At 39.4% G+C, this 27,660-nt stretch overlaps 2 protein-coding genes across 4 annotated transcripts; one reads left to right on the top strand and one right to left on the bottom strand.

Annotated features, from left to right (window-relative positions):
- Positions 1-18: 18 nt before the first annotated feature.
- On the top strand, positions 19-23,077 carry LOC131792546 (platelet binding protein GspB-like). 3 transcript variants are annotated; one of them, XR_010718412.1, is made up of 22 exons: positions 19-414; positions 2,647-5,301; positions 5,847-5,945; positions 6,221-7,788; positions 8,346-8,522; positions 8,997-12,308; positions 12,438-12,596; positions 13,036-13,239; positions 13,630-13,733; positions 14,301-14,499; positions 14,714-14,932; positions 15,599-15,694; positions 16,239-16,382; positions 16,771-16,805; positions 17,022-17,199; positions 17,384-17,494; positions 18,079-18,144; positions 18,368-18,503; positions 18,998-19,413; positions 19,532-21,393; positions 21,636-21,670; positions 22,429-22,506. XR_010718412.1 is itself a non-coding variant. In XM_066170548.1 (22 exons), exons 1-22 carry the CDS (start codon positions 153-155, stop codon positions 22,658-22,660), a joined length of 10,824 nt encoding a protein of 3,607 aa, XP_066026645.1. In that variant the 5' UTR covers positions 19-152; the 3' UTR covers positions 22,661-23,077. The 3 variants fall into 3 exon arrangements, 2 of the variants coding, with proteins under 2 accessions (XP_066026645.1, XP_066026646.1); XM_066170548.1 differs by having other exon boundaries at positions 19,532-19,948; positions 22,429-23,077; XM_066170549.1 differs by lacking the exon at positions 15,599-15,694 and having other exon boundaries at positions 19,532-19,948; positions 22,429-23,077.
- Positions 23,078-23,163: 86 nt separating this feature from the next.
- LOC131792545 (ferroptosis suppressor protein 1-like) lies at positions 23,164-27,636 on the bottom strand. The gene is made up of 7 exons (XM_059109953.2): positions 27,423-27,636; positions 26,373-26,555; positions 25,537-25,772; positions 25,109-25,313; positions 24,518-24,667; positions 23,916-24,119; positions 23,164-23,544 (listed from the first exon to the last, which is right to left on the bottom strand). The coding sequence occupies exons 1-7, from the start codon at positions 27,520-27,522 to the stop codon at positions 23,384-23,386; spliced, it is 1,239 nt and encodes a 412-aa protein (XP_058965936.1). The 5' UTR covers positions 27,523-27,636; the 3' UTR covers positions 23,164-23,383.
- Positions 27,637-27,660: the final 24 nt, after the last annotated feature.

Genomic DNA, 27,660 nt, shown 5'->3' with positions numbered 1-27,660 from the left:
CGAAATGCAACTCACGAAGCGTGATGCCATGTTTAATGTGTTTAAAGAGTACGATTCTTTCCAGATTTGTTCCTTGATCAAGAACGTTTCCTGATGAAACGCTACTTCGACTTAGATAGAAATTGTGGCTCACATCGCAGCCAACGGAATACATGAAGAATAAGAAGACAAGGACATTTGGTACTGCAGCTGACAGTTACAGAACAATCCTGCGTTTTCAGAACTCAAACGCGGCCATTCCGCCGCTTCGAATATTATTTACCTTGTGGGTTTTATGTTGTGGCTTCGTTGCTGCTCAGAGCAATGACTCGTCGATTATTAGTGCAGCTAGATCAAACTCTACAGGGTCAACTAGTGTTTCAGTGCCCGCTTCTTCTGTCTATCCTGCGTTGGTAAATTCATCCTCCGACAATGGTAAGTCGTGGTTATTTTGTAAACCGCTGTTATGAAGATTTTATTATACGATTTTCATCAACAGTTACTAATTCTAAAATGTCCGAATCATATCTCTTTATTTACAGTAAATCTTACACATATGGCGTTTTAACCGTTTAATAGTTGTTTCTAGAAATAAGTCGACTGGCGGTCAATAATTTTCATAATATCTAACTATGGGGTCTTTATCTGAAGACGTAGTAAGTGTAGTTTTATTTACGTCAACAGAATATATTTTCCGCTAACTGGAAACAAATTGAGATTTTTTGTTCCACAAGAGACGATATATCTTTGAGTTGTAATCGATCGTGTATTTAGAGCTTTGAGAAAGATTAGTTGATAATCAAACTGGCTTCTCATATCACCCCGACGTGATATTATTGTTTTAATTTACCAAACTATAGTTGAGCCTCCGGTGGGTAATCACAACAAAACCATATAATATCGACATCTGGACCTTTAATGGAAATACTGAAGATATGCGGGAAAAAATAATTTGAATTGTAGTGAACGTTTCTTTGATTGAAATATCGCGCACTGAAATGATGAATTACAATCAAACCGAATTTTAGATTTCAGTATTAAGTTCTAGGTTTGTCTGTCAGCTCGAGGGAATCAAATTGTCATCGCACGATTGAGCTGTTTTAAACAATTCGCACTTTAGCGATTAACAAAACGTTTTATTTCCAGCCGTCTACTCTGACCGCTTGACTTTCAGATGCTGTACCGAGCCAACGGAAAATATTTTATTTAACTGTTACTTATTAACCAGCAACATTGATATTCATTCAATGATTGGACATCAAAAGTAAACTACAAAACAAATAGGCAAACATCTTCGTTAAATGATAATGGGCTGAGTAGACTTTGCAGTGACCCAGTGTTGCGTTCTAAGTATGGAAGGCTTCAGCCTTTTACAACTTTTATAGCGGAGATTGAGAGCCAAGTAAAATTTAATCTTCATGACGGGCTTAGCCGATATGTTTTTAAATTCCCAAGGGTATTCGTGAACAGGCCTGTCACGCACCTTATCAGGAGAGTAGAATAGAGTCTCGTGGCATGATAACTTCCTCCATCATAACAGAATAGAATAGTTTGCTGTACAAGACAACACAAAGGCGAACTCACATAATTTGATTAAAGAATATTTTCGAAAGTCGTGCAGCGAACAGTTGAGAATACAGGAAAACAGACGGTTGCCAAGAGCCCCATTCTGTGGTCATTTTAATACTGAAGAATTGACAATGGAGCGTAAATTGCATGAGAAGAGAGCATGAGGCAGGGTTTTGTATTTACTTCTCAACACTGCATGGTAAAAAGTCTTTGGTTTTGTGCCAAGGAGTCGACAATTTGGAATGACCACGTTTCTTATTTTTCTCACTGAAGAGTTGAGCAGACATAAACATGTAAGGGACGATACGAAAATGAAGTGATCGCAAGTGCCGTAAAATTTTGTGTATTTCTATTTACCTCCTATTGATTTATTTTCATTTTTCTATGAAGGACATTCATGCAATCGACCGAACTTTCTATCGGTTTACCAGCGTGATTAAACGTACGTGATGTTGGGGGAACACGAGAAAAATTTGTAAATTACGAGCCCGGGAGCCAATGATTTAAAACCTTTTTCAGTGTTTTCCAACATCCCAACTTGGCCATTACGCCGGCGAACCGATAGAGATTGCGCTCTATTGCTTTTTTTAAATGAATATGGGTTTAGCGGTGCAATAATAGATAGCTTTTTGACCAATAAGGGCATTCGTACTACCTCAGTTGTTATACAAATGTTGTTAAAGTACTTTGCTGCTCTGTATACCTTTCACGGCGTAATGGCAATTGTTTCTGTATCACTGAATCGTCTATTGTTTTCTCCTTTCGAGAACCAACCATCGTACTCACACGTAATCATTCCATCATCTTCCACCAGCATTATTTGCTCGACTAGTATATTTATGCAATTTAATTTGAAAAGCGTGTTAACAAGGTAACGCCGATGATCAATTGTGTTTTTTGTTCGTATGCACAAGCAATTTATCATCATCTTATTTCTTCTCCTGTATGATTAATAACTTCATACTTTAGCGATGAATTATAAAGGCATTTTTTTCATGAATTATTCAGACTAATCCACTCAACAACGTAGACTAATGTAGTTAACATCTAACATAAACTTGAAGGATTAACACACCAAGTATAACTTCCTCTTTTCAGTTAATATCACCAGCACCGTTACATCCCATTCGTTACGCAACAAGACCAGCATTCTTAACGTACTTCATTCTTCTGGCTTTCCTATTGTTGGTTCAACCGAGCCTATTACACTGGCAATTTCTTTCGTTACAACCGCGACACCTAACACGCAAAGCGGCGCGGGAAGTGTGCGTTCGTTGTTCGACGCGTCATCGTTTTCAATTCCCGGATTTACCGAGCCGCTAATACTGGCAATGTTTTCGAGAAACCCGTCATCTCAGGTACAGAGCCAAAGCAACTCCTCATTGTCGTCAAGTAGCATTATCAGTGACTTCGTTTCTTCGGCTCAGTCGAGCTCAGTGGACTTTGGCTTCAGTGCATATACAGCGACGCCATCACTTTCTGTTCAATCATCGTCATATATCCCTCCGAATCAATCTACAGATCAGCTCAGTAGTATCACTGTAGTTATAAAATCTTCGCCATCTAAGGGACAAACTGACACCTTTTCGTCCGTTTTCTCAGTTTTTAAAAAATCGAACACTTTACTTTCGATGCAAATATCGCCGATCACTGCTCAAAGTACTTCCACAAAAGCTGGAAACTCGTCAGGCATTTCTGAGGCTTTGAAACCTGCATCAACGGCAAATAGCTCAGCTGACATTTCGCATTTGAGGACAACTGCGTTAAGTGATTCAACTAGTGTCACTGAAAATTTACATAGTACTCAACTACACATTTCTTCTAGAGGAAGGTCCGCTGTAACTCCTTCATCGCAAACAATCAGTCGGATGTATACTTCAATTAACGCACATCTGGAAACCTCGCAAAACAGTTCAGTCACCCACTACTTATCGAAAACCTCCGACGTCAAAGAAACTGTATTATCTTTACTTCCGGGGGGTACCACACCCACAGTGACCGTTCAACACTCTGGGTCCACCTCACCATCCATTCAAGATGCAACAACTAGTATAAAGCACATTTCCTCCGTCGACTCATCCTTCCAACACACAGTCAACGATTCCTCTGCAATGGATTTATCTTCATCGAAACGTGAATCAAACACATCTTTAGGTTCGTTTGATGGACTAAATTCCACTATGACTACCATGAGCTACACCAGCCCACTGGAAAATCCTTCAAGTTCAGTTAGTTCAACATCGCATTCATCGATGCCTCTAGAGACTTCAGCAATCCAAGCAAGTAAAACACAACTGAGTACAGTGATAAATAATTTACACGTTTCATCTTTCAGTTCAGTCGACAGCTCCGAATCAGCTGGATTTCCTTCGTCACTCAGAATTTCTCTGCCAAGCAGCTCTTCTTCATTCAGTTTAACAGGAATGGCGTCAAACACTTCTTCGAAAACCTCAGAAACACATGGTTCACACCTGCAGAAAAAGACATTTACTATTTTTGTAACTGCCACGGAAGAGATGCCTAGCAGATCTATTATTTTGGGATCAAACACTTCTACTGAGGCTTTATCATATTCCGATAATCTTTCATACACTGCTTCATTGGAGTCGAAAAGTTTGGTTTCAACCCAACTTGTAGCTATTAAAACTAAACAGCTTTCTCATGTCTCCACTGTTGCATCGCTTGTGTCTTCTAAAAGGATTAGTTCTGTTTTGACGTCACCGTCTGAGTATATCGAACCCTCGATTTCCGTAACTACAAACAAGAGTACATTTGCTACTCAAGACTTAAGCGTAGGTTCCACGACCATGTTGCAGTCGACACTGTTCGCACCAGCCACAAAAACACGATTACAAACAGATAGCTTGACTTCGCTCCCCACTATGACTTCCCTTCGACGGTCGCCAAGCTCTTTGAATATAGTCAGCACCGCTCATTCATTGTCGACACAATCCGTTGGTGAATCTTCAGCCAACCATTCCGTGAGAGGGTCAAATTCTGTTTCAGGTAACAATTCATTCGTGGACAGAACTACAACGTCGTCCAAATTTAAAACCGAGACACCCTTCCTTTCATCTTCTGGTGACAGGACTGACCTACCATCATTGCTTCAAAGTACTACTTTGAGAACAATTTCGACGCAGATTTCGTCCTCTCTTGGTTCTGTTGCTAATTCAACCAACACAACTGATAGTCGAACGATTTTTGTATCTTATGACCCATCCAGATCGTACCCTAGTCAGCATTTACTTCATTCCACGTCAAAACATTTGGAAAATGCTACCTCACTATATGCTGATTCCGCAACTGCGTCACTTAGAACATCACCTGCTTTTCCCGTATCAAATAAAATTCACACAGTGACTTTAATTGAATCTTCATTATCTCCAACGGAACTCTTTTCAAACAAAACCTCCTCAGTGATCGGATCAAAGTCACTTAGTGGAAACTCGAGCGAGTTGTCAATAATAAGGACGTCGTTCTCAGTAGTAGAATTATCTTCAGAGATCCTTCCAACTCTACCACTGTCGGTAACTGTTTCTTTTTCAAAGTCAGATTCTGTTGTTTCCGAACTGATATCTCAAAATCTGTCCTCTCTCCTTGATTCTTCTCCGTCTTCCAGTTCAAACGTAAAGCAAACTTCTAGCAAGAAGCAAGAGGTAACATTGGTCACCATAGCAGAGACCTCTTCAAGGACCACAAACCAATCGGTTTCAGTGCATGAGAGTTCGTCTTATTTACATGTAATATCAAGTAAGTTTCATAACCTTGAAGTAAATACCCACAAAATACAGTATCTACTGACATGCAATAGAGACTAGATGATGAAACGTTCAGTCGCCTATGGAAAAGAAAATGATGGGAATCAAAAAATTAGAAAAACGCAATTCATAAAAAAACTTGACCATAAACTATCGTTTCGATTATTTTAAAACTATTTGAAATTGTTCAATAAAATAGAAAATTAAGAAAAACAGCGAGCCTGTACGTTCTACATAGATTGTTCAATGTTGGCATAATGAAGGAATTCTTATAGATTGAAACTGTTTTTCGGCCCTTCACCAATACGATGAATTCGTTAAGACGACGTTATTCTTATAGATTGAAACTGTTTTCGGCCCTTCACCAATACGATGAATTCGTTAAAACGACGTAAATTTAAAAATCCTACTTGTTGTGTACGTCCGTCACAGGTAAGGATGCTAGGTAAGAATTTGCTTGAAATAAGTATTGTTAGTCGTTCTTGCCAACTTTTGGTGATATGGGATAACATTTGTTTCGTTCTTTAAATCTCATAGGCTTTACGACCAGAACGCTGTCTACTTCACACGCGCGTCTATCAATAGCAACTCTTCCATTTGGAAATTCTACTCCAGCAAGTTCGTTTGCTCCTTCAGGTATAGTCTCCTCCTTTTTTATATGTGACGTCATACACAGTATTTATTCCATTTTAACTGTCTGTAACGATCCCGATTACATCGGTAGAGATGCCTTTGAAAAGGCCAGGCATTCTCAACTGTACTCCTGGTGAAATTTGTTAATGCACTAGCCACTTAGTACTATTGCATAAAGCCCTTACCCTTTATTAATCGTGTAACATATTAGAAAGAAAAATTGGAAAAAACAATTCGATTACATTGATGTACAGCCTTATACCAATTCCTTCAAACAGGATCTTCCTCTTCCTTAGTTGAAGTCTCCAAATCGACATCTGTCAATTCATCAAGGGCCTCTGAACTGGCTCTTCCGTCTTCATCAAAAACGCCAATGGCATCTTTAAAAAAGCAAAACTCATCGTTATTTTCCGCCCTAACATCATCAGCTACCGAACGTATTACTTCCAGCTTAGAAACTGTCTTAAAAACCTCCGGGAAGCTTGCCTCGAATTCAAAACTGCAGCCAACGCCATATTCAACGCAAACAGTCTCATTGTACACCAAGATGGCTTTGGTTAATTCCACGATGAATCCATCACTTCACAGTCATTTTTCGAGTGACCTTCTTATGGTGACGATAAGTTCGACAGTGATTATGTCATCCACGCAACAAGTAAGCGAGCATCTGTCGCAAACAAAGAGCTTGAAAACATTCTCGCCTCAGGAGCCATCAGAAACATCAACATCATCTACTAATGCATCATTAATACTTTCAACTTACCTTAATTTATCAAACACAGTTCTCGAGTACACATCGAGTAAAAGTACAGGGCTAACTGTGTCCGCATCATTCAGTCTGCAGCAGAGTGGGTTGTTGTCGCAAATATCGAGTTTGGAGGCCTCGCGCAGCCTGCAAGTTTTAACAACAGAGGTAACTCTCAATATGTCAGAAATATCTGCCTCTCGAATCCAATCACTGAGCGAAGTTTCAGTTATTCAGACAAGTTATTCTGTGTTACCATCTGCACCCTCACAAGTTACTACAGAACCTAACAAGTCACTGACACAAATAAGAAGTCTAGAAACGTCACGAACTGAGCGGTTGACGCTTGTTAATACATCAGTAAGATCCTCACAAGTCCAGACATTTGGTAATTTTCATGTCACAAGCTTTACGGCGCTGTCCTCAGCCTCCAAAACAACAATCTCAAGTCTTTCAAGCGAGGGAAGGCCTGTTAATACTACCAAGAGTTCTGTAGAGAAATCGAGAGCAACTCCTGCACTCAGTGTCTCTTTCCAAAGTGTACCACCGACACAAACTACACGTTTAGCTGCGTCACAAACTTCAAAGTATACAGCAGTGACATCTATAAATGTGTCAGCGACGCCTTCCTCTAAAGGAAATCTTTCAAGCGAATTTTTAGTGATAACCACTAGTCCACATGTATTAGAATCATCACTTACAGGCCAAAGCACTTCGTTGACGCATGCCTCCTCTAGACTAGAAACTTCGCAGAATTTAACTTTTACTTCACGGAGCATGCAAAACTCGCTAACACTAACAATGGCGTCATTAGACGTGGCAACCACAGCCTCGAGCCAACTAAATATTTCGAGCAATATCTCGATTTTCTCTGCAAGCGACACAGAAACCTCGACTCTAATAAAGCCTTCCCCCACAGAACAATTTGTTTCCAGTTCCGTCATTACGATACCGTCAGGCGTCTTTGTGCGTTTTGCTGTGAACGTATCTCTGAGTACAAACATAAACAATGATTCCTTTAAGGCGCAAATGAAGACAGGAATTCTTGCAACATACGAGAACGGCTCTTCCGATGGAACATCAGGAAACATTACAATAGAGGTAGGTGTATGAATGGAATAGGATTTGGTTTTTGGAGGCCCTAGAACGTAAAATACGAGTTCTTTGTTCTCTTGTTTGAAAAAGGAACCTTCTTTGAACATAGGCACTTCTCCAGTCATGAAAAACTTAGATAAAGGTACTCCGCATTGCCTTCAAATAATTTTTTTGTCTTTTTCGTCACCTCTCTCCGGTGATTTTTTTTTCTTGGATATAAAAGGAGATGTGGGAACCGTCTCTGCATTTGGCAAGTATTCTCAAAAATTAATAAACTTCAATTTTTCTTTCTTTTTAATTGTTTTATTTTTTGAGAATTGAATTTGTTTCCGTCTTTCTTTTGCGTGTCTGTTGCGTTTTGTGCTAAAACCTCAGCTTGACATCCATCCATATGTTAGGGTACATTCTTTACAAACAACAGCAAACAGATTTGACTAAAATAATTGTGTTAACAGTGTATTCTGTTGAGTAATTCTTAATAGACTACACGAAACTACGAGATTGGGCTAGTACACATTTATACTAAGATTGTTTCCTTTACTCTTTATCGTTTCTTCTTGAAGATCATCAGTATCGCGAGAGAACCAAATGACACTAAAGTGAATGTAACTTTTAAAGTTGTCAATATAAGTGCCAGTGCCGGTGCCGGTGCCAGTGCCCGTGAGCCAGTTCTTGCTTACAACGTTATTCAAACTATGCTTCGAGCAGGTTTGAGACTGGGGGAAGCCGTTGGATTTGAGGTATTTTCTTCTAGCACACCACGATTTAGTTTTTTGTCTCTTAAAGGAACACGATTGGGTAGGGTGATTCGCATTTACCCTACATACTTCTCCTCCCTACAATATCCGATAGGCGCGCAAATGTTCAAGAACCAAGCTCTTATCAATTTTAATCAGAAAAGTGTCTACAACATGTATTGTGGGGAAAGATAACCATACAAGAAAAATTGTGCTCAGTTATACTGCTTTTGTATTCTGTACACAAGTTTGGTCGGGGTTAGTCTGTCAAATATATATTGTGAAGTTTGCTCTGTGATTTACATCCTTGTCAGTGATTATCGTATCATGAAACTCCCTCATATTCAGTTTGTAGATCTGGCGGCGACATTTGACGTTTGCTCACCGATTGTTAATTAAATGTTAAAATACATCTGCATGCATTGCTCGTAAATGTACGATTTTTTTAACATTTCTTTTCATTTTTGTTATCTCAAGGTTGTAGAGGAACCTGCCATCTTTTATCCTCCTTCAACCTCGTCGTTTTCAACCATGGTGATGATGTCAACGCTATCAACGTCTTTAAAATCAATAAATTTCACTTCGGTGGCGAGAGAATCAAGTGCTAAATCAAGCTTTGAGTCAAGCCCACATTCAACTGTAAACTCCACATCGAAGGTTTACACGACACCTTTACAGTCTTACTTGGTAACATCAACAGACATGCTACCAAGTACGACTTATGAAACTAGTAACTTCTTCGGTGTCACAAGCCTATTGTTGCCAGCAACCTACATCTCTTCTTCGACCACAAGTCTTCCTTGGTCAGTCTCAATTGATGGAAGTTCGACTTCAAACTGTTCAAAAGAACTGACAATTATCTCTTCATCTTCGGTCATATTGAACAAAACTTTGTTTACCACTACCTCAATTTCGTTTCAGTCGGGAAGTTCCAGCTTTCGGGAGACGCCCTATTTGTCAAGCGTCGATACAGTTCACCAAAACTCTACAGATTCGATTTTTCCATCATCATCAAGGATCACGTCAAGTCCAACTGTGACTTCATCCACGTTTAGTGTTCTGTCGCTCATTAGGGTAAATGCTAGTGCCCAGTCCAACTCATTTACAACCTCCCCCGTGAATAGAACAAGAACTTCAGCTGTAACGAGCTCTACTGAAACGGCAAGCTCTGTAATTCCAGCTTTTACGACGGTTTCATTGACGCAAGGAGCCTCTGCTTTCAAGAGTATGAGTTTCAATGACAGTTCGATAACATTGGGCATAATTTCTCCGTCCCCCTCGTCTACTGCAGTGATGTCGAGTACAACGGTGTTTGGATCAATGATATCTCCGTCCTTGTCTATTACGGTGAGCGCCAATTCAACAGTGGTAATGATGACCAAATCGTTGTCGCCGAAAGCAAGTTTACCCACGCAGTCTGCAATCAACCAAAACATGTCATTTCTTTCTTCGACTCTAGCAACTACGGACGCACAAGTAACAACCTCGTCACAAGTTGCTATGTCAAATCACTCAGAAAGCAGCTCTCAGTCATCAGTGTTCCTTACCAGAATACTTACTTCCAGCTATTCAGTGGGAAATGCAAGTGAGACCACATTGCCCAAGTCTTCGGCGATAATATCTAGCAGCAGACTAATAACCATTGCTGTAACCTCCTCGAAAATGTCCCTTCCAGCGTCATCATCCACGAGATTGCGTATAAATTCCAGTCACGTTGAGACACTTGTTATAGCTTCGAGTAAAATGTCGTCAACTGCACTCAGCACCACTAGCTTTCCCCGTCATTCAACCTCTCCTTCTTCTGTGATGGGAGCAAGTCAAACTAAAAGTATAGTATACAGTTTACCATTACCCACATCAAATGTATCAGCCATTGAATCAGGCACAGCACACGTTACCCCACCGTCATATTCAAGTGAGATCCACAGCTCAAGCGTTTGGACACTTCTGTTCTCGTCAGCGGAGGCTGATACCACAGTCATTCGAGTGTCAACATCTATATCGTTGTTAGTCAACACAACTCGTTCCTTAAAGTCTTTAACTTCAAGCGCATATAATACTGCATTCATCACTTCAAACAGAAGTATCGAAGGTAGTACTACCTCTTCACATGACATGAGTTCAAGCCCATCGATGGTAAATGTTTCCACAACACGCGGTGTCTCGCAAGTGTCAACGGTGCCAACAGTGACCCGTGTGAACTTAACAACAGAAGTCACACAAGGCAGCTTTAGCCTCTCCAGTCACTTAGCACAAGGAAGCTTATTGTCTCCTTCGAGAAGTTCAACAATCACGACACTTTCAATTAGTAGTGCTAAATCAATGACCTCACTAAATGGTACACAAACTGTCACGCGAGATCTATCGTCTGTGAAACCAGCAGTAACGTATGCTGTTTCGAAATCCATACCAGAGACCTTGTTGAAAACTAGCACAATGGAAAAACAGTTCACAACGGTTGTCACATCGATGTTTAGTGACTCGCTCGGTTTTAAATCCATTCGGTCCACGGTGACTTTATTAGCCACCTATTTAACTTCAGATGCTTCTGTTGTCGTACCGACATCCACGCTGCTTATTCAGCCAAGCAGTAGCTACGGGTTAATAACGTCAACCGCACAACTGCAAACCAAGACAACGACTGAGAGTAAATACGTCTTATCTTCTACCTATTTAGGTTCAGTTTTAACAACAGAATCGTCCATTTCCACTGCGATTCCTGGGACACGCTCTCTCAGCCTGGCAGTGACCACAGATGTCGTAGAATCAAGCCTCATTGATACTATGGTTCGTCACTCTGTGAATTCCTTGTTAACCTCAAAGAGCAGTTTTATTTCAGTTCAGGCTACATCTTATCATTCCCCTGCTACTACTATCAAAGTGTCTTCAGAAAAGGACTTCATCACTTTATCTCCTATGACTACAAGTAGTGTCAGTAAGCAGGTATTGTTCACAAGTGCTGAAGTTTTGTCATCGACCGAGACTTTCATTACTTCAAGACGTGTAACACTCAGCTCAGCTTCAATAACCGCGACGGATAGTAGTTTGGAGACGTTGCCGCCAATGTCTGTAAGAGGTTCGATGTCTTCCCCTATGAGGGACACAAGCACTTCAAAGAAATCTTCCATTGCCACCTCGCTTCCCCACGGCTCCTTCTCGGACCTTTCATCTCCAATTCAGGGAGCATCCTCTCTTAAGATCGCCACAACAAGGAGAATCACAACGTTAATCACAAAGATGGAAACTACGACAACGAAGAGTTTAATCACCTCTGAAAAGAATGCGAAAGCCACTTTAGTGACAGAGACCCCGGCAAGTTCGCTTTCCTCAAGTTTAAAAACACCAGCACTGTCAACGGCTGGACTTTTGAAGAGTACCATACAGAAGAAAACATCAATTACACCAGACGGAAGCTATTCACCCTCAAAAACTGTTATGATTTCCGCAAGTTCAACCACAGAGTTGCCCACTGAACCTGTTCGCCCTACTGCCAATGCCAATGATACTGAAGGGCTTGTTGGTATTCAGATACTTGTTCCAAAGAACGAGGATGAAAATGTTGACTCCTTCCGCGAGAAAATCGAATCACGACTTGCAGAGGCTTTCAGGTGGGGTCAGCGTAAAGGAAGTCAGCGAAAAAGGAGGGACCTGCAACACTTTGACAAGCCTCGTCGTGTTCACTTTAACGCCAGAACTGATTTTCAGTTGAGAAAGAGAGGGAATTCGTTTCAATTGGACAATGAACGAGGAGAACGGTTTAGGAGAGAAGTTGATAACATTACTGTATTGGTAAGAAGCATAGTTTCTTCTTTAAATCTTCTGTTGTTTTATTTCTTGCACTTCTACACTTCAACCTTACTCAGATGGCAGTAGCCAAAACCGGAGATTGATAATGTTTTGTATGCTTTTTTGCTGCAGGTAGAAACCATTAGAAGAGCGGAAGCAATTGTAGGAGAGGAACTCGTCGACATAGAATACCGAGTTTTCAATGGCCCCACTATGTTATCTGCGGAAAGTGTTGTGGAGACAATGAACAGACTAAGCGAAGCTGAGATGGTTTCCACTCTGGAATATGGGGTACACGTCTTATTTATTTCTTTATGTGTTTATTTCTTGTCCTTGTTTGTTTGTATTTTTTTCCAACGGTAACTTGAGCTCTATCTTGTGTTTTCTAACCATGATCAGAGCGTTATGAACCCAATATTGAGTACTATGAAAAATCACGGCGAGAAACTGACTCATAAAGCTGCAGGATTCTGTAGCATGACGCGACTAGCAATATTGCTTCCCGAATTGAACGGGATACAATTGCATGCACGCTACCCTCAGAATTTTCCTTGACAATTTGTTGATACTCGTATGTACTCCTTTCTGTCACTGTAAGAGTTAAATGTCTGATCAAAGACCACAAAAATATGACAGTCGCCTATACTCGAACTCGGGCCTTTCCATCTGGTTAGTCGTGCTATAACCATCGGGTCAGTGTGTCTACCTTAAAACTATATATTTTTTTCAGGTCACGTTACGACCTTATGTAATTAAAAAGACACAGACTGCAGTGCCTACAGTACCACCTACTGAAGCCGACTTAGACTGGGCCACTATCATTCCTGCTATTGCTGTTTCTTCAGCAGTTCTGCTGTTTCTTTTATGTGCCTGTCTATGGGTCAGGTGTGCTGGAAGAAAGAAAAGACAGCAGAAAAAAGTAAATCCTTTTAAGGTAATTATATTCTGCTACATGACATTACATGCCATTACATGAATTTAAAAGTAATTACATTACTTTAAATTCCCCTATTAATAGTTAATACATGTCAAACTTTTTCAGTATCTGCTTGCTACTTACATTGTGTAAACTTGGGACTGAACTTTTCAAAATCAATCTACCAAAAATGATTATTTCAAATAAGTAAAGTCAGTCTTCAAACTTTGTTTGTAATATTTGTCAAAAGCGATACTTAGTTCAATCTTCAGACCTCTCATGGCGTTATGATAAAATCCAGTTTCAGCAAATGAAATGCTGGTTTTTTTTTTTTTTCATTATAAAAGTTACAATACGCTCATTTGTGTCATTTCTATTGATCTCCACATTTTCCTCCTCAACTATAAGCCGAAGGAGGCTTCATACGAAAACCTTGAAGTAAAGGTCCAGGCTTCTCACGATCCGATTCCTCCCAAAAATCTCTACAGCGCTCCAAAGGTGAAAAGACCGAGGTGCGTAAAGTATCTTAATTTTGAGAAATTTGTGTTACGAAATTTGACATCCTTAGCTACATGTATGGTACACCTCCATTCAAGAAACGTAAACTTTGGTTCCGTTAAAAAAAAGCGTTCCCGCTACTATTGTTTGTTTATTGTCTGGTTGATCCTGAGTATCTGCCAGGCTTTTTTTCTTTCCATCTATTTTCTTGTTTCTATTTGACTTTCGTTTTGGTATTTATTTATCAAGTTGATAGAACAAGAAAAAGTCGTCATTCATGAATTTCTTTATTTTAGTGCGCCGACAAAGCACCTGTCCATTTGTGTCACCTTGCGATCTTCGACAAATGTATCGGATATCGAAATACAATTCTTTTCAAGATTACACCCCCTTCACCCCCTCCACCCCCTCCACATCCTCTCTTATTACAATGTCGCTTTGTGGTGGATGCGTTTGTCTAGTACTGTCTCTTTACGCTGATACCCTTAACATTTTGTCGAAGGTTGTAGGTCAAGTAAGTAAAGCCATCTCACTATTCTTCTATCGAGTTTAAGCTTGTTTCATTCCGCTGTTTTGAATAGCATATCCAGTTCAAGCAGCAGTGAAGATTCGATAAAAGGCCCCAAACTTCCTGATACGGATTACTCTCCATATGTTACTCTAACGAAACCTAATCAGGAAAGGATAAAAGATACCTCCAAGGAAGTTACAGTGTCAAACGGACGCGTCAAAAGAGAAAACCGTGTTAAGAGTTCAAAAGATACCCACGAAACAATAGAGGTAAATGTACACTCAAAGTTCTTTACTTATCCTTACTGCATTGACATAAAATTGTTTTACCGTGGTCTTTGCCCAAAAGTTTTTTGATGCAAGGAACGGGAGCAGAGATAACGCGGAGGACTCGTAGCACACTCGCATCCCACTCGAGTGGCTTGGGTTCGAGTCCAAAAACCAGGAAGAGTCTGTTATCTTTCTTTAATTTATCATTATGTAGATGGAGCAATTAGCAGGAGTGATAGAGAACATTCCACAATTCAGAGATGAGAAGCTTCTGTACGGCAGTCATGGTCGCCAAGAAAAGTCTTTACGTTACACGCAACTCCCTCCTCTCGTGAAGACACCTTTGGTTGGAAAGGATCCCTCTGATCCAGAGAAATTAACAGAGCTAAAAAAAGAAAAGCAAAAAATCATTGATGAATCAGGAGTACCGCAGGTATAGCACTATATAACTAAATAACAAACTGATGAAAAAAACAAAACAAAAGAAACGAAGCAAATTCCCAAATTACCCCGTCGTTTTCAATTCTCTCCTCATTCATTTAATTATGTAGATGTTTATAGGAGATAGGTGTAACACCATTCAATTAGTCAGTTACAACACTGCTAAGACTTAAATGTCAGTACATCTCATTTAAAATCGTGCATTATGCACTTAAGTTATACGATCTAATACTTAAACAAAGTGTGAGTGTCTTAATGCTACCATTTGATTTCATGAAAGTTAAAAAGTTGCTTATAATATAATTTTTTACAACGTTTACTCTCCCTAACAGGTGAAGTTAGGCATCCAAATCAAGTATTAAATTACAACTATTTGTAATTTGAATCAAATTTTCCGGCAATACTTAAATATCATACCCAATGATTTTAAAAATGATCATATAGAATTAACGTATGATATTTTAAAGTTGATAAATTGAAGTGACAGTCTTTGAATCGCACTCCTCTATCAAGGAAAATTAAATTAATGGATCCAGATGCCTGAAAACTAAATAAAGTTCTGTAGTGCATGTACTGTTAAGTTAATTGTGTCACCTTGAATGTAAAATAGATGACTATATAAAAACGATAGAATTTTTCACGCATCTATCTACTACAGGCGTGGTTGGATAGAATGCAAATGATTGAACTTCAAAAAATAGTTGGTACTAACGACGCTGAACTTAATGAAGATGAAGATACACTAATGCTAAAGGTAAACACCAAAGCAAATAGTTAAAACTAAGGCCTGTACACACTTTACATGTCACCTGTAAACAAAGGTAGATGTTTAATACTTTCAAGAATTTTAAAACAAGCCAGACATTTCCCTGCAAAGAAACAGGATTTTCCAAGTAAGTCTAGGTCTAAACTTGATATAAGAGCCCAACTTTTATAGGAAAGAACGTCATAAAAATGTGCACACCCCTGCACACAAGTTTATCCGGGTCTTCTCGAAATCAAGCCAACAGGATTATGGTTACTCTCCCTGGATGGTATACTTCTCTTTTCAAGGTTACCCTGAGTAATTCGGTCGGCCTCCTTGACAATTTAATGTTATTGACGTATGCTTTAGGGTATAGAGGCTGGTCTTACAACTTCACACAATCACCAACCCGCGGCTTGAAGCCGGATTCTAACGGAGTAACGACAGTCTAGGTCAAAGCGTCCCTCTCATAATTATTTATGCTGATTCTCAGGCCCACTCATGTAGACGAGAAGTTGTAATTGCTGTATCTGCCATTTTATAACCAATTTAGGCAAACGTAGAAAGATGGAGAAATAAAATGCTGCATCGAGAGAAACTCCGTCAAGACATGAGGGAAAAAGAACGAGAAAAGGATAAAAAGTTGAAGAGACTGGAAAAAGAAGAAAGACTGGAACCGGATAAAGAAAACTCAGAGGTCTCGAATCTTTAAATTTATTTTCATGATATTTTAAGTGATAGTTGGTAGACAGCAAATGCTTGTGACTTTATGCCCCACAAAGTGGAAACGCGACGGCCCCGAAAATGAAACAAATTTTAGCTTGCACAAAGCTCCACCAAATTTACCTTGCGAGGGCTGTTCTTGCGCTGGTTACGCAATACCAGTCACTTACTGAAAGAAATAGTGGATAATAAATTATGAATTTTACATATGCCAAACTCTCTGTCATCAATGATAAGGTGAAGGCGTCCCCATAAATTGAGTCCTAAGCTATAAGCTGCCACAAATTCTTTTCCTAAAAGTTTGTGTATGGCATCAAAGCCTCATGATCAGACTTACTCGACGTTATGCGCTTCTTTTACAGGACCGTCCAACAACACCTCGAAGTCTTACAGCAGAGTAAGTCATAGTTCTGTTGTTTATCGTTATGTAGAACTCTATTTTGTTACCCGAACAAAAGAGAGACATAGTATATGCCTATTTCGTGTTTTAGAGTCATGCTAATTCGCTCTTCCGTTCATTGGTCTTCGATACCAGACCTTACCTGTGGGCTGAAAAGTGATACCGGTAAATTTTCAGTCTTAAAACGTACCCAATGACAATTGATTTTCACAGACGTAAGCGAAGATCTCGTGTAGACCGTTGGCGAAAAAACAAAGTTGGAACCTCAAGCTCGAAGGGCACGAGCAGTAGCAGCAGCAGCAGTAGTGATTCAGAGGAAAAGAAGAAAGACGAGAAAGCCGAAGAAAAAAAGAGGAAACAGAAGGAAAAAGAGAAAAGAAGGAAAGCAAAGGTATCCCTAAACTTGCAGATTTAAGTCAAGCCATTAGATCTATTTCCTTAGGTGTTATTATCACATTTCAACTTTTGTTCCTCTTTTAAATAATACTGATTTCTTGGACCACCGTTTCGTCAAGACCAAAAACTTTGCTTATCGTAATTGCTAGTCTTCTCATCAATCATCGTTTCATCACTAGGTGCCGCCTCTCGCGATTGGCCAAGCTGCTCGAGAGGCAGCACGAGAAACAGCTTGGACAATCAGAGAAACTCCTGGTGTTCGCCTCGTGTCTGTCAGGCCGCACAATGAGGTAAACTTGCGCCCGAACTAAACATACTTTTTTACAGGTTTCAGTGGTCATTCAGTGGTGACCATTCTTTGTTCTAATATTTCCTTCAACAGAAGTTACGTTGGATGGTTCTAGGACACAAATGGCTACTGTGTTCCGTTGTTTGAATAAGGACACCTCTTTCAGAGGTGTCTATTTTGAAAAACGAACAAGCCATTTTTGTAGCAATAACGAAAAAACAAACAAACTAAAACAAGAATGAGAAACCAGTTTTTTCAAAGCAAAAAGCGCTAACTCAGGTTAAAAGATAAATATATTTAGCATCATCATTATCATTTATTTGCTTTTTTTAACAATAACAAAAAAAATTAAATTTACAGCATTATAATCGTAAGGCGAGGAGACCTCAAGAAACCACCGGATTTATAAAAGAGGCCACTCAACTTGGAGCAATTTATTTAACGACTGCGAATACTGAGTTATCTTTTCCATTTTTCTTGTTCAAAAATTGGTGGATAGTCTTTAATTGTCCGTCATTTTGTCTCCTTCTCGCCTCCATTATTTTTATTGAAAAACTATTTTATTCATCTATTCAAATGCAACAGGAATGGCAACCACAAGCACCTGAGTCCACGCCCACGCCGGTGTATGAAGTGCCTCAGACACATCAGGTAGGTGGTGAAGGACAATCCTCCTTGACGATGAAACCGGACATTAAATTTGAATCATTAATTAAACTGATATAGTTTGTACAATTTTATTAGGATTACCAATATAATTGCTACGTTTTTAAATTGAGTTTGATCAGAGAAGTGGCTTGAAAACCAAAGGAAAATATATATTTCCAAAGCTCAAGTCATGATTCGTTACTTTTCAACTGTTCATTTTCGCCAGGTTTCGCCCCGCCGTCAGCAAAGAGATCGAGTCCATTATCTGCTGGAAACAGGGTACCCAGTCTGGCCCCTGATGACAACTCCTCTTGTACAACCCGAATATCCAGAGGAAGAGGTTCAGTACGAGGATATGGAAGGTGGGTTGGGAATAAGAATTAAACAATGAGAAGAGCCTGTAACCACATACTAAACAGTAATTTTCAGAAAATTGGTTGTCATTCTTTCGCTTGTTCACTCCCGCGATTTAAAAGAAATCTAGAATACTGGACAGAATAGAAAAGCATCAAACCTGAAGGAAGTTGAAAGTGAAAACACGTCACTGTGGCACCATTTATGTTGGTTTAAAGGGTAATCTGCAACTCTAAATGTAATATCTATTTTATCCGAGCTTGTAACTCAAAAACACTCAAGTTTGTTACCAAAATACTCAATGGAGTATTTTGGTTGTATGATCCCCCATAAGGCTCTCAATCATCCTTATGATACGTTCCCCCTGTCATTGGCAGTTAATCGGTGATCAGTTTTCTATATCCCCTTCTTTATACTCTGTTGGCAACGACTAATCCCCCCCTCTCCGTCCCCAAAATCAATCATAACAAGAGAAGTGAAGGCTTTTGTTTGTCTGGATTAGGTTTGGATCCATATATTCCTCAGTATGATCAAGAAATACATGTTAATGGAGACACCATCCCAAGCGTTCGCCCACCAGAACCACTGGAAGCCTTTGGTGACTCAAACTTTTACGACGACGAAGAACACATTTACACAGAACCAAATTTAACTCCTGCGTCACTTCCCCATACACGCCTTGTGAACCCTCGTCAAAATCAAACACGTCCACTGATTCCTACACAGTATGCGCATGGATATGTGGCAAGGCCGGCAGTGTCTAGAGGCCGTCCAACGTCCGCTTCACAACAACCCGGAGCTTCCAGGTCTGTTGGATTAGGAAGGCCAACTTCCGCAAGGACAGACCCTGCAATGCCTCGTTATACACCTTCACCACTGCGCTCGTCGCCGCCCAATCGCAATGTGGTTTTGTTACCGGTACGTTTCAGCCCCCTTTCTATAGTGTTCAAGTTAAATATTGGATGATTATTCAGACAGAACTCAGGATTTACCGTCTTTCTTATCTTATGTGATAATTATTTTCCACGTTTTGCAGGGTTCCAGATACTTGCCAGGTAATCGTCCTACAGTCGCCAACGCAGCTCAACCCAGCATTGGTACGTCTCCGCGTTACATGGTTGATCCTGAACGGAGACAGGAACCTCCCAGCTCCTTCGACAGTGCGCGTATGATCCTAGCTAGAGCTAAATCGAACCTCGACCGTTTCGAAGAAGACAGTAGAATCAACGACTCACGTGAAACCGGTCCACCACCTACTTCGGAGCCTGTACATTCCACACCGCAAAAGAAGATACAGCCTCACGCTCAACCAGTCAGAGGGCAACGTCGATTTCCATCGCAGCAGGAAGTTCATCCTATTCGTAACTCCCGAATGGAGGTGTCTGCAAGGGAACGTGCTGAGCTGGAGGCGCAACTGCTGGTGTCTCGCGCTTTAGCTCGGGCCAGAGCAAACGTAAGAACTTAGCATTCATTCACTGCAGTTACTATCAATCTGGCCAACTAGGAAGGTACTCGCATTTTCCCATCTTACAGGCCTATGCTCACATTGCAGCTCCAACAAGGAGTTGCTTTGGTGTATCGTTGAATTGCTTTTTAAAGAATCAGACAGTTGTGAGAGTGAGTTGAGAAGTTCACAGCGCAAACAAACTTATTTAAAAATTTTCCGTATAGCTGTTTCAATTGCCATAGCCATGACATGGCGACAGAAAAACGGAAAAATCAAACTTCCTTCTAGTGTATGGTCTACTTCAGGTTTAGATATTTTAAACTGCAGCATATAATCTCTTGTCCAAGTCTGCTGTGTTCTATGAAACGCTTGCAAATCAACTAGTAGGATGGAAAGATTGTAGTCGACCATGTAAAGTTTTATCAGATATATTTTGTAAGGTATTTGCTTCATGGATAATAGACCTCATTAGTTTTAGTGCCCTTCTAGATATCCATGATGATACTCGAGGTTCGTTTTTTTTTTCTTCTCAAAATTATTCGTATTTAAAGGGAGGGTAAAACCTGTTGAGTATTTCATGTGATCTCAAAATGCAATAAGCGAACAGCACTGATAGGGGTTATTTTGATTTTGCTACATTTGAATTGGTTGGGTACCCTGTTTTTTGTTTGTGTTATGTTTCTCATCATGGGAATGTTTAGTATTGCTGACATTTAAATGCAAGTCCGTGTTGATGTAAGTGTAAGCTTATTGTTCAAGATAAAAAATGACAAAGATATAGTAAATATTACAGCTGTAAATTTCTTAATATGCCATCCAGTCTTCTTGTGAATAAGATGAAGGAAATGAATATTTGCAGACGAAAAGCCTGTTTATATATAAAAACTCCTATGTCTAAAGATATTTTATTGTTCATAACATTGATTAAAATAAGTTGTATAATATGTATGATTAACTTTAAGAAAACAAAGAGGATACAAATAAACTTTTATAATTTGAATGGTGAATTTGGTGACCATATTTTCGTCTTCCGAAGGAGAGCAGGAAACTCACGACCTATGATGAAGACTGGTTGTTCAGAAGTTTACTAATTAATTCTAACCGGATGTTTATCATCGCATTCTATCTTTCCTAATGTCTTAACCATAGTATTCTTTGTAATCCATAAGTTTTGATTGCCTCTTTTAACGAGTCGTCACATGCTGTTGAGAAAGAAGTTATCATTACGCCCCATTGCGTATTATCATAATCTAGCCATTATAACAGTTGCCGGACTAACCCTGATTAATCAGTGGAGAAAGTAATCAATCTTCTTAATTTTTAGCATTTTAATGTCTGATGTAATCAGTTAATATCATTCTAAGTTTCAAGCACTAATAAACAAAGCCTAACTTGCTAAATTAGAGTGAAACTCAAAGATGAAAAGCGAAACGTCTAAAGCTGCTTTTAAGGTGAGATGACATACAAGCTTAAGATTTGTGATGTCCAATTGGTTATTTATTATTTTTACGAAATTCGTGAAAATGAGCAACCACAATAGAAAGGTAATTTACTGTTGGAAAGGGTTCAATTCAGTTTTTTTGCAAATAAAATAATATTGTCCTTACTCTGTTCTTTTCCGTTCACAAAGTAAAGGCTGTTCGTTATCCTTTTGGTACTATTATCTCTGATTTTAATTATTATTTATTTACAGAAAATGACGACTGCAAAACAACAAGGAAGCACCTTGTAAGTAACTCTGATTTGATTCCATTTTAGTCGGCTGTTTTATATGTAGCTCACTGGTTGTGTTTTCGAGAAGACGCAGCATTTTTGTGACGCGACCGTCCGAGTAAAAAAACTCTATTAATATCTCTGATGATTTTTATTGCCAACGTAAACGTTTTTGGATTCTCTTACTGAAAAATATATATCTTAACAGACTTTTTTTGTCTGAGTATTTTTACGAGTTGCGATACTACACACCAAAACGTGTAATAAATTCTCTATTGTCCAACTGCTTTTTTTTCTGCTAAGTCTTTCTGCTCGTTCTTCATAAGGCGGGAAAAGCCAAGCGGATAGAAAAGCATAGCGCGCGCAGCCAACTGGCTAAACAAGTGTTTTTTTACAGTACAAATAACCAACTGTCGAAATAACCGTACAATATCGCAGGATAGTTGTACTCTATTCGAGCGTTATTTGCATTCTACTTTGTGCAGTTCGATAATAGATACGAGATTGACCATTTATTGAATTTTTGTACATCCGGTTCGTCTATGTACGCGTGACTTACTCCACACTTTTATTCTTGTTTACTGCTTACTACAGAGGGTTCCCCCTACATATATCAGACTTTTCAGTAAGTTAGTTAACGATAATTCTCTCACGAATGAAACTCTTCCCTCTACGTTGTGTTCGCTCTGCTCTCCTCCTTTACGTCTTGCGCATGCACCAGCTGGCTTAAAAGGAAATCTTTTGAGATGTTCTTTCATTGTTATTTCTTGCAGAAATATGCTTGATCTTGTCAAAAAACGTATCACCCATCATGCAGTCAAACCGAAATACAAGAAAAAGACCAACAAAGATAGCAGTAGCAGCAGTTCAAGTAGTTCGGTAGAGTCTAAAAAGAAAGACAGCAAATCTAAAGATAAAATGAAAAAGAAGTCATTCGACAAACAAGCCATTGTGCGACCTCTTCCGTCTACGCCTCCTGGTGCTCAAACAAAGATTTGTCTATAGTTACAGAATATCCACCTATGATAGATAAGATAAAGAATATAATGCTAAGTTTAGAGAAAAATGGATATTATGAGGCAAAAATATAATTATTATAGACTAGCTATTTGTTTATACATTACGTCGTTCATCTGTTGGCTTCTAGCTTTGTGCCTCTAGTTTGAAAAATCGATCATGGATAAAAGTTCTATCTTCCATCTCCTGCACCCTTAAAGGAAAGCTAAAAGGGTGTTAACCTGTGTTTTGTTATTGTTGTTGTTTTTTTCTCAATGTCCGTGCTCGTTCTGAAAACAACTTTTACAGCGGCTTCCTCTGTTAAGTTACCCTCTTCCCCTACAGGAAAGAGTTGTAGCAAATGCGGTCTTTGGCAGAGAGGTGAATTGTGGAGTATAGACTATTAAATATTTACCCTTGACTGCACGATACCTTAAGTGTTTCCTTTTCCTTTTCAGAATCCATTAGGTACTCCATACATAGGCGTTTAAACTCTCTATTTGTCAACTCATGATCGTGGATACAATTGGGCTAACACATACATACTTTATTTTGTAACATAAGAAAAAACTACAAGTGCTTTTTGTGAAAACCTCTATTTTTACTGACGAGACTGTGTAACACAACCAGAAAAATATCTTAGCAGTGAATAATTACTGCAAGAAGACGTGTCATCAAATGAGAGTCTATATCTATTAAGAGTTTCAACCATGGCCAAACGAAAATGAAAATTTAATCTTCAGGCATTTTCTGCCCCATATTTTTCCATTGCATCGGAGTGAACACGCTTTGACCTTTGATCTTTGACGCAAACCAATCTCCAAACACCCAGCCCCTCCACACTTGGGCGGCACCCCCTGATCGTCCGCAGCACAGCACCATGAATACACTCTCTAGAGTGAGGAACGGATAATAGACATTCTGAGTAATTTCTAAATGTTCGACCTTCAACCTAGCTAGAAGGAAAAACCAGGCCGGTTTGTGTTTTTATGAATTTTTTTCATTATTGTTCAAACTATCATCTGTGTCTTAGACAATGAATATGGCTCGATCAATTGTAAAACTGTAAACAGCGTATTTGCATGATGACAGAGAATGGTAGTAATCTATTGACCCAGTAAATCTTTAAGTTTTTACACCTCGCTTAAGTACAATCCAAATTTTTTATGACCATTACTTTGTAATCCATTTAAAAAAGGTCAACATTGCCAAATTTTTCATCCCCCCGCAGAACGATTACGTCACATTGATGCCGAATACTTACTGTTAACGTTGTAAGGTTTCATCGCTTTCCCCTCATGTTTGAGCTTTAGGTTGTCAGCAATGTACTTTCCTTGTGTCTCAGCTCCATACGCCAGCTTGATCTCTGGAACATCGTTACAGTCCCCGATCGCGTACACATCCGGAACATCTTTCACTTGGAGAAAGTCATCGACATTTAGACGACCAAGTCGATTCATTTTATCTCCTGTAATCAAAGGCAAAGTATTTTGGCCTTATTCACTTATTTATTGCGTTTAATCCCCAGTGTGTGTATCCATTTACAAGAGCTTCATCTAGTCATGTGGTGTTTTTGTCCAGTTAAATGCAGTGGAGTACAGTAACTGGCGTTTTTACAACCTGAGCACAAATCATCATAGAAACATCTAGAGTCCTGTTAAGTCGCCGAAACGTACGTCAGAGTCTGTCACCAACAACTGTCCTCGGATAATCAGACTACACGATCGAATGAATCACGTATACTGTTCTGTTATATTGATCACGACCGGTTAACCTCGTGGTCTTCCACTACATGTACATGAGTTCCTTCTTAAGTCAATTGCGGACGTTCAGTTCACCAATATTCGCCAATAAAATAAGACTGACCTAGACTTTTCCTGTAAGCTTCGGTGTTCACTTTTAGACCAGTGCAAGGAATGACCAGGTCTACTTTCATTTGCCTCCCTTTATCGGTGACTAGCATGACGTTTTGATATCCCTTTTCTTTTACTTCGTCCATATTCATCACTCGCTCCCCTACATGGCAAAAGATAAATCATGTTTGCTAGAACCAAGAAGAAGTATCCAACTCATTAATATTAAGCAGACGAGTTGACAGGTAAGCTGTCATTAAGCTAGCCAGTCAGCCACCAACCAGCTTTATAGACAGACAGACGAACAGACCTTACAGATAGATTAACTGACTGACAGGTTGTTAGACAGGCAGGCAGGCAGACAGAAGAGCGGACAGATAGACAGACTGGCAAACAGAAAGACATTAGACAGAGGCTGAGAGGCAGAACGGCATAGACAGACAAGGGTAGACACACACTGCCTAAGTTCCCTGTCCCCTACATTCTTGCAACGTTTTTGTGAGTGTTGTTATTTTCATTTTTTATTCTCTGTAAGATCGAGTAGGAAAAGACTGAGAGAGTTAACATAAACAAACTGTATAGCATAAATGTAGCAGCGACATACCAAGAAACATGGTGACCCCTAAACTTTCAAGCTTTGCCTTGATCGTGGACTGAAAGGTCTCGTTAACTTCATCATTGACTAGATTTTCCCTGGGATGTATGAGATACACATCGGCCTTGTCTTTGTAATCCTCCATGATGTCTCCAGCTATTTCCACTCCAACAGCTCCCCCACCTACAACCCCGATCTTCATGGCGTCTTTTACCTGAATAGCAGCAAAGAATATATGAGGATTGAAGCTTAGAAGGTAAGGACTGACTGTATTGTACATCTTGATTTAACTGTGAATGTTCAAAAGTTGCAATCCACACTAATCTTGTTCATCCTTATATGTTTGACTCCCTTTTCAAACAAGCAGTAAATAGCAATAAGGCCTAAATCGGACATTCCGCATCCTCTGAGCTTCATTCTCTCGTGGTAACACTTACTAGCTTGGTATACTTCTCGTAACGCTGAATGGCTTTGTCCTTGTTTGTATCCAAAGGAATTTTCGCAGGAAATGGGCCACCAGTGCCAGTTGCAAGTACGAGGTCATCATAAGCAATTTTCTCTCCAGTTTCCAGCATTATCGTCTTCATGGATAGATCAATATCAACGACTTTCCCTTGCTTGAAGCTTTTGCCAAATGTTGGTCCGTAGGGAATGAAACACTTTTTGGCAAACCCTGTGTTGAAGCAATGTTTTACAAATACGCGTGATCTGTCTAAAAAATAATCTGTCCTTACTGAGTCATGAGGCTAGTAATCCATCTCACTGTTAGCAAACGGAATCACTCATCATTATACGGCTGTAAAATTAAATGCATTACGTAATTATATTTAAGAAAAACCTATGGAAGGAAATAGTAAAATACCACATTAGTGTTTTTATGATACAGTAAAATCAAATGTTTCAAGGGAATTGTTTTCATTGCCTTTTAAATCTTCACTCAATCCTAAATTTCTCTTCCATCGTTTTGGTCTCTGTTCCGATTTTATACAACTTAAAAACTAGTCCTCTCCACGAAGCTGAAGTCTGTTCTCCTGTCCATATGACGTATTTGTTTCACTTCCATCATTTTAGGGGAGACCACAAAAAACAACTCCAAAAGAAATGAGGCAATGATGAAATAATGTGATGAGTGGATGGCGAAGGATAAAGAAGAACCAACCAGATTGCATAGCTCGACGTATGCATGCTCGAGTTTTAATAAGAAGCTCCTCAGAGACCAGCAGTTACCTTCATCTTAGTAATTTGTATTTGAGCTATGATTAATAAAGCCTACCTGCCTCCACAGAAGATCTCTGAGCACCCATGTTATGATGAAAGGCATCTCTGGCGTCGATTAATGTCACTTTGCATTGATCCTTTAATTTTTTCGCGGCAGCAATTCCGCCATATCCACCGCCCACCACAACTACATGGGTGTCCTTTAGACTTTTAACGTTTTCATCTCGAGCATGGACAGCTTTTGAATTAGAAGGAAAAAATATCATTGACACTACTGAGAAAATCAATCTATCAGGTAAAGGTAAAGAAATATGGTAATTAAAATTGAGTATTTGATATTATAAAATTGTAAACAACACCATACAATTCCAAACTGAGGGATACAGTCGTGCGCTTGTTAAGGAAATCGCTCTTAGCGAAACACAGTGGTTCAGAAAACACAGAATTCGTTGTTGCTCATATTGGAAAGCAGTTCGACTTTGCCATTTGCACTTCAGTATAATCCAAGCACGTGTTCAGTTAAATGAAAGACAAAGTTAATCAAAGATTTAGGTAATGGCAGTTCGTCGAATAGTGGAAAGACATAAAACGTATGAAGTCATGTAGAAGAGTTAGTTATATGACAAACTGAAGTTATATACAACTGAAAGAAGTCGGCCCGTTTGCGTGACATAGACTACTGTCAGAACAAGGTGTTCCTTACTCCGGCGCTAAGTGTCAAAAGAGTCACGCTACGCTTTCTTTATTAAGGCACACACGATTAGGTAAAAATACATATACTACGATTGAAGGAACGAAATTAAAATTTTATTTTTAACGTACAATTTGAAATTTCATGCATGAGCTAAAGCAGACATGCTAAGAAAATGCTTTTGCTTGTGTACAATTGTCTGGTAAAGAAAACGCGTGAACGATTTGATTATTTAAGCACATGCAAATTACAGTCACTTAAGCTTGCTACAGTGCGTCTATTTTGGTTTGTTTTCGATCAAAAACGCTCAATTTATGTCTTACTAAGCTGTTTAACTATGTTTACTGCAAAAAACATTCATACTCGCAAAACAAACATAAGCGGTGAAAGCGAAAACATAGTTCGTATCATTACCTGTGCCATAACAAGCGTGATATCCAAGCAAAACTGCCGATCCAGCCGCAATACCAGCGCTTAAGAAAGGAGCTGCATTTCTTAGACGAACTGAAAACATTTTCTTACAGTAGAGAAGCTAACGAAAGCGCACGATCTATGCAGATAAAAGCAAAAGCCGACAAGAATAAAAGCTCAACACGCCGATCGGAGCTTTATCAAAAATACATGAATATTCAAGTTGTGTTACATGGGCGCT

Source organism: Pocillopora verrucosa, chromosome 8 (assembly GCF_036669915.1).
Source record: "Pocillopora verrucosa isolate sample1 chromosome 8, ASM3666991v2, whole genome shotgun sequence".
Classification (NCBI taxonomy): domain Eukaryota; kingdom Metazoa; phylum Cnidaria; class Anthozoa; order Scleractinia; family Pocilloporidae; genus Pocillopora; species Pocillopora verrucosa.
This window is presented reverse-complemented; position numbering and strand designations above follow the sequence as displayed.